Here is a 9,831-nt window from a genome sequence, read left to right as displayed (position 1 = left end):
TGTGTTCATTGCTTAATCTAATGGTCAGATTTAACTTCCCCATGGTGGGAAACTATTCCCTTTTCTTATGTTAAATGCCACATTCCTTGTACCCACTATAACAGCCCGATTTTCGCAAGATTTATTTTTAATCGTTTTATTATGTGTTTATATGTGTGCTAGTGTGTGACCATTCATCATTGGATGCATATTCATGGGTTTTCGTGTTAGAGGGGAAATTTAGTCATTTTGGACTTAGGGGTATTTTGTGAGTAAGTGTAAATTAAAAATTTTGGTGAGGATTATTTTTAGTAGGGCTGGACAAGATTTGTGTAACCGGCCCAAACCAGCCGACCCAACAGGCCCGTAGACAAGCGGGTGGGTCCATTCGGGTGTACGGGTCATTCGGGTTGAAGAAAACGGTTATGGACAGGTTATATCGGTCGATCTCGGATGGGTTAAATCCACCCATCGAAACCCATAAGCAACCGACAAAATAGCTTTATTTATTATTTTCCTAGTGTTTGGCAGGTTAGGTAACATAAATAACATAAAAAAAAAATAGGTAACATAAATCCCTTTTTTATCTCATTTCTCAAGATCCCCTTCTCTCTCTAGAAACATCATCGCTTCCACTTCTATCTACCCAAATCATCTCTCTTCCTCTCTTCTTCTCTCATCCTCTCTTCTTAATCTTCCTCTTTTCTCTTGTACTTTGATCAGACTTCCTTCATCTTCATAGTTGCATAACCAACACATAAAGATACATGCAATTGATTTGTTATTCATTCATAGCTAACATCTCTGATCTTCTTTTGAAGCTCCAGATCTTGAAGCACTGATTTGTTTTCATAACTTCATCCCCATTGATTTATTATTTTGTTATGTAAATAGTTAATTGTTTTTTGTATCTAAGATTTGTATTGGTTTATTAAGGCTGTAATTGTGAAGTTATGAAAAAGTTGTTCTTTGCTAAGTTACTATCATAGTGATTAATTACTAAAATTTTACCGTTAAGTGACCGTTATTAGTGATTTACCGTTATGTGTGTAGAAACATTTTAGATTTAAGTTGGAATGGGTTAAATCCATTAAATTTTAGGGTTATGCACATTAAGGGGACATACTATATAAACCTTGTCTTAGAGGAAATTTCCTCACACCTTTATTACAAGATATTTTTGAGATAGCTAGAGAGAGAAAGTGGGAGAAAGAGGAAAAAAAGGTTAGAGAGAAGAGGAACTTGAAGATTCTTGTATGCATGCTTGTTGAATTTGAATTTTGTATGATGACGTAGCATTTGTTTCTTGAATAAATGCATTATTCGCATGTTTTATTGCTTTAATAGAAATAAGGTGTTACACCCACATGCTTTATTCCTTGTTTATTTCATGGTTGAGCATAGGGGGTAGGTCTAAAACTGTCATTTCTCTGCGTTTCTGGAGTTGAAAATAGGAGGTAGGACTAAAACTACAAAAAACATATAGTTTATGGACGGTTTTGTTTGATTTGAAAGAGGCGAGACCATTTTCGTGAGCTGGTCAAAATGCGGGGACTAAAAGTGTAATTAAGCCAAACAAAAAAGAGGTCACTTAAGGCTAAAGTGTATTTTCCCCCCTTAACTTTCAAAAACTTGCAATTTTGGCCCTCTAAGTACAAAAACTACAATTTTGGCCCCTCAAGAATTAACCCCTTTGCAATTTTGATCATTTTTGTCAATTTTGATCGGTTAATGTCTACATGGCACACCACATGTGTAATTATTGAATTAAAAAAATCATATAATTATTTTTTAAATTAAATTAAAAAATAAAATAAATCAGGAAATTCAGATGGCGTCAAGCATAAAATCCAAACATCAAAGTAGCACCATTTTTTTTTTTTGATTGGATTTGGAATGATATGATGAAAGAAGATGAAGATTATGATTTGAGTTTTATTTTTAATTTTTTTCTGATTTTTTTTTATTTAATTTAAAAAATAATTATATGCTTTTTTAATTTTTTAAATTTAATAATTACACACGTGGCGTACCGCATAGGCTTTGACTGATCAAAAGTGATAAAAAGGATCAAAATTGCAAAGGGGCTAAATCTTGAGAGGGAAAATTATAGTTTTTGTATTTAGGGTGTCAAAATTGCAAGTTTTGAAAGTTGGAAGTGGAAAAGTGAACTTAAAAAAAAAAAAAAAAAAGAGGTGATTTAAGAGGTGTATTGCAACATGTCAGAATTTTGTGTGAGTGTAAGAGGTGTATTGCCACGTAAGGGTGCCCATGTACTCAAAACTATACGCTCCACATTGGGAATGGGAGGGAGGTGCATCATCGAGGACTTTTGTAACAGTGAGCATCCATTAGAAATGAGACACGTGGGCGTTACGAATGAAGATTTGAAGGTGTAATTACTTAGCTAGCTGTGTTTGTTTATTTGCATATAAAAGTCGTGAAACCAAGCAATTAGTGGTAAGTAGCAAGTTCTAAATACTCACTCATTCACTTGGAGTAAGAAAGAGATAATAATATGGGTGCCATGGATCACATTTCTGAGCTATTTGACTGCTCCGGTGGAAGTTCGCACAAACACCGCAAACAATTACAGGTAAGTAATAATAGATCCATTCATATGTTATTATTATTAAAGTAGTAATAGAAATGAATAATATACTGTATACAGACGGTGGAAGTGAAAGTGAAGATGGACTGCGAAGGATGCGAGAGAAAAGTGAGAAGGTCGGTGGAAGGAATGAAAGGTGTGAACCAAGTTGATATTGATAGGAAAGCACACAAGGTCACTGTTCAGGGGTATGTTGAACCTAACAAAGTGGTGGCGCGTATAGCTCACCGCACTGGTAAGAGGGCTGAGATATGGCCATATGTTCCATACGACGTCGTTGCACACCCATATGCACAAGGTACGTACGACAAGAAAGCACCCTCCGGTTATGTCAGAAACAACTACGACAACAATCAGTATTCTGGATCCCATCTAGCGCGTGCTAGTTCCACCGAAGTTCGCTACACCACCGCTTTCAGCGACGAAAATCCCACCGCCTGTTCTGTCATGTGATGTCATGTCATATCTTGTTTGTTTTGTTTATTATTATTATTAGTTGGGTTGTGGTTGCTGCCAACTTCAATTTGTTCTATCTTTGTAAATTATTATGCCTTTTCGGAATTTATCTATGTTATGTTGTTGATTCGTAGTAGTAGGTTACTACCTTTTATTGCTTCACAATTTCATACTTCTACTCAATTTTTAAATGATTTTCCATTACAATCGCCTTATCGTCATTAATGGGAAGGAAGAAGACCAAATAATTTATTTTTAATTTTTTAATAATCAAATGATATTGATATAATGTGTAGTGTGTACTGGCCTTTTCGTAATTCTACTTATATATAATTGTGGCATGATAATTGCTAGCTGGAACTAGTTCGGTGGTGGTGTGTGAAAACAAAAGGTCAAGCATCCTTTTTCCTTTTTCTAATTACTAAAAGATGAACCATGTGCCACAAATATCTGTCTTCCGACCACACCGATGTGATGTATGGATTACCCGCATTATACCAGGATGCAGGATATTCATCGCCGATAAGTGTTGCATAACACTCTATTCATCACACTTTCTTAACACACTTTTATTTTTTATTGTTATTGTTATTGAATAAAACCAATATAGAGCTAATCAATTTACATGAGAATCATTTTTAAAATATGAAACTCTTAGATTCTTACATCACATCATTCAAACATCTTATGTATGGAATCAGTGAGTCTCTTGACTGCGAGAAGAGACTCAGAAAATAATAAAAATTAAGTTCTATTCTTAAAGAATTTGTTGAAGATTTACTCAGTCTCTTGATTTATCGGAAGATTTTGAAGTGAACTATTATGATGGAAATAATTTTTTTTTTTTTTTTTAAGAGTTTGGAAGAATTTTTTTTTATTTTTTTATCTTCTGTTTTGTAAGAGTTGGGCCATACGATTTTATATATAAACCCCCTATAAAAAATTGTTTGACCCCCATACGAACCTAGGCCCTAGGTCGTCACACCCCCGACTTATGCTCAGGGATGACCTTGGTTGTCCTCATTCATGGACTCCTTATATAGATTTTGTTTGGATAATAAATGAAAGAGAAATTAAAATTTGATTGTGTAACTTATTTATTGATTTCATTATGTTCACACAATTAATTGTTGTTACAACTTGGTCCCTCAACTAAACTCTCGTCATCAATTTAGTCATTTAAGTTTGTTTTGTAAAAAAAACATTAGTTTTGTCCTAGTACCAAATTTACCTTGTGATTTGTCATTTGTCTTCAAAATTAGGGTTTAGATCTAAGAGAAAGAAAATGAAAAAGAGGGAAAATAGTGTGGTAGATGTGCCTTACAATATGTCATTTGTCTTTCAAATTAGGGTTTAGAATACAAAGAAAGAAAAGGAAAGAGAGTGCGAAAATGAAAGGTTTGGTGGTGAATGGTCGAAGAGGATTAAGCGAAAAAACAAAATAAAGAAGGCAATTTTGCTTGTCCGATCCACAATCCAATAAAGATGTGCGGCTTCTAGTTAAGGTTGGAAATCGGGATGCCACTCTCACCAATTTTCACGCGCTCTTATTATATTTACAAAAAGATTATTATCATTAATTGTTGAAATGCATTTACATTGTTAGAGCACTAGAATTAAACTCTATATAAAATGAGTTAAAATCCTCTCTATTTATTAGTCTCTTCATTTGAAGAGATAAAGACACAAAGAAACTAAAAATAATTAATAGTGGTGAGATCCATTGTGTATTTTTGTTGCATCTATCTTTCACTCTCACCAAATAACATTGTTGATTTATTTTAATCAAATAAAGAGGATGTTAACTTACGTACAAATTTTTAAAAGATTAAAATGAATAGTTGAAATATTTATTATCTTATTATTATTATTATTATTATTATTACGGCTATGAATTGAATTTCCTCCCTCCAAAATATTTTGGAGCAATAGTTTTCCCTCCGTTGTTGTCCGTCGAAAATCAGGTTTAAAACCAAAACCCTAAACTAACCTAAGTCATTGTGTATCAAAGAAAAAGGATGTCGTCAAACCACGAACACGAAGATCTGGATCTCCTGCTTTCTCTTGACGACAGAGTTCCTGAAACCCCTCCCGCTTCTCCTTCTCCGCTTGATGTGGATGATGATGCTGTGTCTTACAAGCACAGGGAGAAACCTGATATGTCCGTCTTCAGAGACGCCGTTCAAGATTGTCTTCATTCCCAACCCTCTAACCCTAACCCTAACCCTAAATCCATTACCAAACCCCTCACCGACGATCCCCAACTTGACAAATTCTCTGGTCTTCGCATTACCAACCAATGTTTAACCCCTGCTGAGCTTAGGGAATCTGTTCAAGACATTCGTTTTGTTCGCTTACCCGTCATTAAGTAATTCTTCTTCTTCTTCTTCTTCTTCTTCTTCTTCTTTTCTACTTTTTCTTTTTAGATCTAAAATTCATACTGACTCTGCATATTCAGGAATTTGGTGAATGGAGATTCTTTCTCTGGAAGTTGGGTCACTGTTGGAGTGTTGACTGAGAAGGGGATTCAGAAAACAAGTTCAAATGGGAAGAGCTATTGCATATGGAAAATTGGTTCTTTAGATGAAAATACTATTTCTCTTTTCTTGTTTGGTAATGCTTATCAGAGGAACTGTCAAGAGAAGGAAGGAACCGTCTTTGCACTCTTCAATTCTACTGTCCGCAAGGATGCCAAGGTATTCATTATCATCTGCTTCCATTTTTTCAACCAAAGTTTACAATCGCCTCTGAAATCTCTTTTTTATTTGTATTGTTTTTGAAGGGTAATGGTTTTTCTTTGAGTATATACTCCCCTAATCAAATTATGAAGATGGGCACCTCTGTTGATTATGGAGTTTGCAAAGGGAAAAGAGCGGATGGGATGTCTTGTACACTGGCAATAAATAAGTAAGCAAATTAATCACATATCTTGTTATTTTCATTATTTAACTGTGGAATTGCAATAGCTTGGTCGCAATCTATGAATCAGAATTCACTTTGCATAATTCACATCTGTTAATCATGAGCACTATCAGCTCTAACATGCTTGCCATGCTGGGTTTCTCACTTTCTTGTTATGCCATTTTTACAGAGCACGCCATGTTTATTACTAGAAGTAAAACTGTCTGCCAATCTATAAGTCTTACATTGGTCTTTTTTTATACAAAACTTTGAAATGGAAAGCTCAATCTTGTTTTTAGGTGCCAGTTTAAGGGAATATACAAAGATTAATATTGTTTTATTACTTTTGTAAAGTTTCCTTTATTTCCCAGGATTGTTATTCTGTTTCTGTTTCTCCAGACTCCGATTAATACTTTTCCTTGTAAACCATGTTTCTTTTTCTTCTTACAATATGATAATATTTGTCAAACTCTGAATGATTCACTACATAACCATTAATCTTTGTTATTTCAGGCGTCAGGGGACTTATTGTAAATATCATAAATCAGTAAGTACCATTTAATTATTTCATATTTTCTATCAGTATTCTATTGTAGCAAGGATATCAATTCACCAACCTATAACTTATGGCAGAAATCATCAGAGAAATATTCCACAGTACGAACTGAACTCAAGGGAGGGTGAGTGTTTACCTATTTCAAGTTCTTATAAAAGTGCGCTCATTTTTTTTGATTTCGTATGACATGTGGATGTAACATATAAATGTGGTTCTTATTAGCAGGAACTTAAGAACAGCATTTCGGCCAAGAGATTATCTCAAGTCAGAAGGAATATACTTAGTTGACCCCCTTGCCGACAAAACAAACTTGAAAAAATCTAAGCCAGTGAAATTGTTATCTGTGGATGGTATCAGAAAGGCTTTGAGGTTTGTCAAGTTTGAGTTAATTGTTTTCTCCACTTGAGTTCTTTCTCCGCAAGTATTAATATTTTAATTTTGATACCAGTAATGCAGGAAAAGTAACAACAGCTTCACACTCGCAAGGGATTAGATTTCTTTCCGAGGTTGCAGGTGATCAGACTAACTGTTTATTTTAATGGCATTAACATGTGTGTTCGTGTATAATGTATTTGTAGCTGACTTTTAGCCCTTTACGGCTGTTTACAGGAAAATTTGATCCAAAAATGATGAAAAAAGAACCAAAGACTCCAAATGATCAAAGCAAATGCACAACGAAGAGGTGAGATGCTAAAGAGGATTTAGGTTAATAGTACTTACGTCTTATGCATGTGTCCATTAGAGGCTTAACACACCTGTTACATGTTATTTATTATCTTCAGGAAATCATCTTCTGTTAATATGGGGTACTCTTCTGTCATAAGAAACCAGCAGTTGGATGTAAAAAAAGCAAAGACAGAGAGGCAAGTTTTTGTTGATAAAGCCACAAAGAGTACAGGCAAGATGATTGAATTAGATCTTATTAGTTCGGATGAGGACTTCTGAAAATCATGTGTTGCTCTGCTCTATTTTGTTGTTGAGTGTCAAGAATGTGGTGTGAGAAGAAAATAAATACTACCGCTGGGTGGTGGTAAAAACTAAAATAGTGCACATTAGTGCCCATATAGTTTCGAAGGTTCACTTGAAAGATTAGTCTCTTGTGCAAATACGCCAAAGTCCTGCATAATAAAGAATTTATTTCTTAGTTATATTGGTAGTAGGGATACCAAATTTTACTAGGTTATCTACATTTTTATCAGTTGGGGGTAAACTAAATGAGTTTAGCTCATCTGAATTCAGAAACTCCCTTCAAAAGATAAGTTAAGTATTTGTCAATGAATATATCATTCAAGGGTTGGTGGTCAACAGCTTATTATTTGAAACAGTTGGATGTAATCTTTTTTCTTCAATTTGATAGCTGAGATGTGCTATTGATAACCTGTGATCCAAGTCATGTTAAATTGCACTTTCTTACTTGCTGTCCATCAATGTTCTTCCTTGTTGTTAATTTTCTTCACGGGCAGAGGCTCCAAGAAGTAGAACTGGGCTGGGTGGTCTGTCATAATATTCACCAATCACGACCAAAACATAGTTGATGTTGTGTGGAAATAATCTGAACATAATCGTGAAATCAGTGAATTTCTGAGCTTTTAATTGATTTGAACTGGAGAGTTTCATTTCAATGTATAATTACTGTTTTTTTTTTTTAATCTTGTTTCTGTATAATTACTGGTTGAATAAGTTGAAAACATTCCACATCAATTTTGTCAGCAGAATTAAAAACAAAATGTGACTAAAGATCCTATCAACTGTAAAAAGAACGAATCCAAAGAAAGTAATTAGTTGTCAACAAAATTACTGTTGGAGCATGCACCAAATCTGTATTTGATCTCACACTATATTATTGAATGAGATATACCTTACTGTTTACTAGCCCACTTGCTGTATTTATTCACTTGCACATAAAAAACTAACTACTTACAACTTGAATCACTATCAAAATACATGTCCACTTGATTTATATTATCTAAGTACATAACTCCCAGTTTCACTCAACAAATCGAATCAACCACTTGATTTAGATTGTAGGCGATCAACGTCAATTTCACCTCTCGATCTTTTAACAAAATGAATTTGTTTCTCAATATGTTCACTCATTTCATCTGCTACATTTATAGTTGATTTGTTATCAACCATGAGCTGCATTTGATCTTTACTCTTAATGTACATCTCATCTAAAAGTGTTTTAACTTTGAAGCCATGATGCTTGACAACATGACTCTAGCCTTTCCTAGGATGAAAACATATCCTGTTATGATTCTTTTAGCAGATTGGTCTCCACACCAAAGAGAATCTTAACGCCCTTTCACTTTTGCATGATTTCAATTCCTTGGAAACAATAAACCATGGTCAAGTGGTCCATTTATCTACCTCGTAATCTTCTTTGCTTTGATATTCAGTTTGACCCCAAAAGGAATATTTGTCTTGATATTCAGTTTTAGGTATCCTAGTGAGCCGACAATTTATTTGAAAAGATTTCTGATCATAATTTTTTTCAAGCATCAAGTTGATCTCTATATATGTTGGAGCTAGGTTATAGTCATGCATATCAAACCCCTTCAATAGGAGGTTAGTTTGTATTCTGGTGTTGATTTAGTTTTTCTCTTGTTTTACTGTGGGAGGGTTCCTTTTGTTTTGTTTTGACTTGGCTTGAGTATTTCTTGTACACATTATTTATATCTGTCTGGTTTTGTATCTATTTGTACTCTTTTGGGAGATTTCTCCTATTTGTACTCTGAGAAAGATGAATTTTCAAAATATTGAGAAATAAACCGGCACAATTTCCAATACATAATTTCTATTTTTTTCCTTGATGATGGATTGATCATCTGTATGCATACACCCATTAACAAATCTATAATTTTGAATGCCTTCACATAGACTCTATGTTCCACATTGCATTTGGTAAATCATACAGTAACAGAAATCTGTCAACCCCTTCATTCCAAGAAGATTGAGGGGTATGTTCAAATTCCTTCCACTTGAGACCGGTGGTTAATACTAATACCACCATTATGAGCTTCTTCTGCTTCGGCAGTGTCACAACACCAAGAGTGAAGTGATAACAGAAGCTGTCTCTGTACATAGAGTCCATCCCAACACCAAGAGCATCGAGACTTGAACGAATGATTTAGGTTTTTGAGGCTAGAAGCAGAGCACGAAAATGGTCAAGGTTCATGAACTGCGTCAAGATTCATTTAGGGTTTGCGAGACAATTTTAGCGCAACTGTGGTTGTGCGTCAACCTCGGCTTATGGGATACTGGTTGCTGGTAAGTGGTTACTAATTTCATTCTATTTCTTGTATTTTCAATTGCATGAAACCTCTGT

At 34.5% G+C, this 9,831-nt stretch overlaps 2 protein-coding genes across 3 annotated transcripts; both read left to right on the top strand.

Moving 5' to 3' along the window:
- The first annotated feature begins 2,410 nt into the window (after positions 1 to 2,410).
- LOC11418456 (heavy metal-associated isoprenylated plant protein 26) lies at positions 2,411 to 3,211 on the top strand. Its single transcript, XM_003603995.4, has 2 exons — positions 2,411 to 2,575; positions 2,651 to 3,211. Exons 1-2 carry the CDS (start codon positions 2,498 to 2,500, stop codon positions 3,041 to 3,043), a joined length of 471 nt encoding a protein of 156 aa, XP_003604043.1. The 5' UTR covers positions 2,411 to 2,497; the 3' UTR covers positions 3,044 to 3,211.
- Positions 3,212 to 4,957: 1,746 nt separating this feature from the next.
- Positions 4,958 to 7,927, top strand: LOC11420445 (protein MCM10 homolog). 2 transcript variants are annotated; one of them, XM_024777806.2, is made up of 9 exons: positions 4,958 to 5,414; positions 5,505 to 5,742; positions 5,829 to 5,953; positions 6,461 to 6,494; positions 6,581 to 6,627; positions 6,726 to 6,872; positions 6,952 to 7,016; positions 7,113 to 7,185; positions 7,286 to 7,927. In XM_024777806.2, the coding sequence occupies exons 1-9, from the start codon at positions 5,065 to 5,067 to the stop codon at positions 7,446 to 7,448; spliced, it is 1,242 nt and encodes a 413-aa protein (XP_024633574.1). In that variant the 5' UTR covers positions 4,958 to 5,064; the 3' UTR covers positions 7,449 to 7,927. The 2 variants fall into 2 exon arrangements, with proteins under 2 accessions (XP_024633574.1, XP_003604042.1); XM_003603994.4 differs by having other exon boundaries at positions 4,960 to 5,414; positions 6,729 to 6,872.
- Positions 7,928 to 9,831: the final 1,904 nt, after the last annotated feature.

Source organism: Medicago truncatula, chromosome 3, assembly GCF_003473485.1.
Source record: "Medicago truncatula cultivar Jemalong A17 chromosome 3, MtrunA17r5.0-ANR, whole genome shotgun sequence".
NCBI lineage: Eukaryota > Viridiplantae > Streptophyta > Magnoliopsida > Fabales > Fabaceae > Medicago > Medicago truncatula.
Note: the sequence above shows the minus strand (reverse complement) of the source record. Positions and strands in the feature narration are given on the sequence as shown.

What these genes read in the sequence shown, in the direction of transcription:
- LOC11418456 (XM_003603995.4), top strand. Translation starts at nt 2,498, where the DNA reads ATGGGTGCCATGGATCACATTTCTGAGCTATTTGACTGCTCCGGTGGA. An exon ending in AACACCGCAAACAATTACAG is followed by an intron (nt 2,576 to 2,650) that starts GTAAGTAATAAT and finishes TACTGTATACAG; the next exon opens with ACGGTGGAAGTGAAAGTGAA.
- LOC11420445 (XM_024777806.2), top strand. Translation starts at nt 5,065, where the DNA reads ATGTCGTCAAACCACGAACACGAAGATCTGGATCTCCTGCTTTCTCTT. An exon ending in CTGTCCGCAAGGATGCCAAG is followed by an intron (nt 5,743 to 5,828) that starts GTATTCATTATC and finishes TTGTTTTTGAAG; the next exon opens with GGTAATGGTTTTTCTTTGAG. An exon ending in ATTGTAAATATCATAAATCA is followed by an intron (nt 6,495 to 6,580) that starts GTAAGTACCATT and finishes AACTTATGGCAG; the next exon opens with AAATCATCAGAGAAATATTC.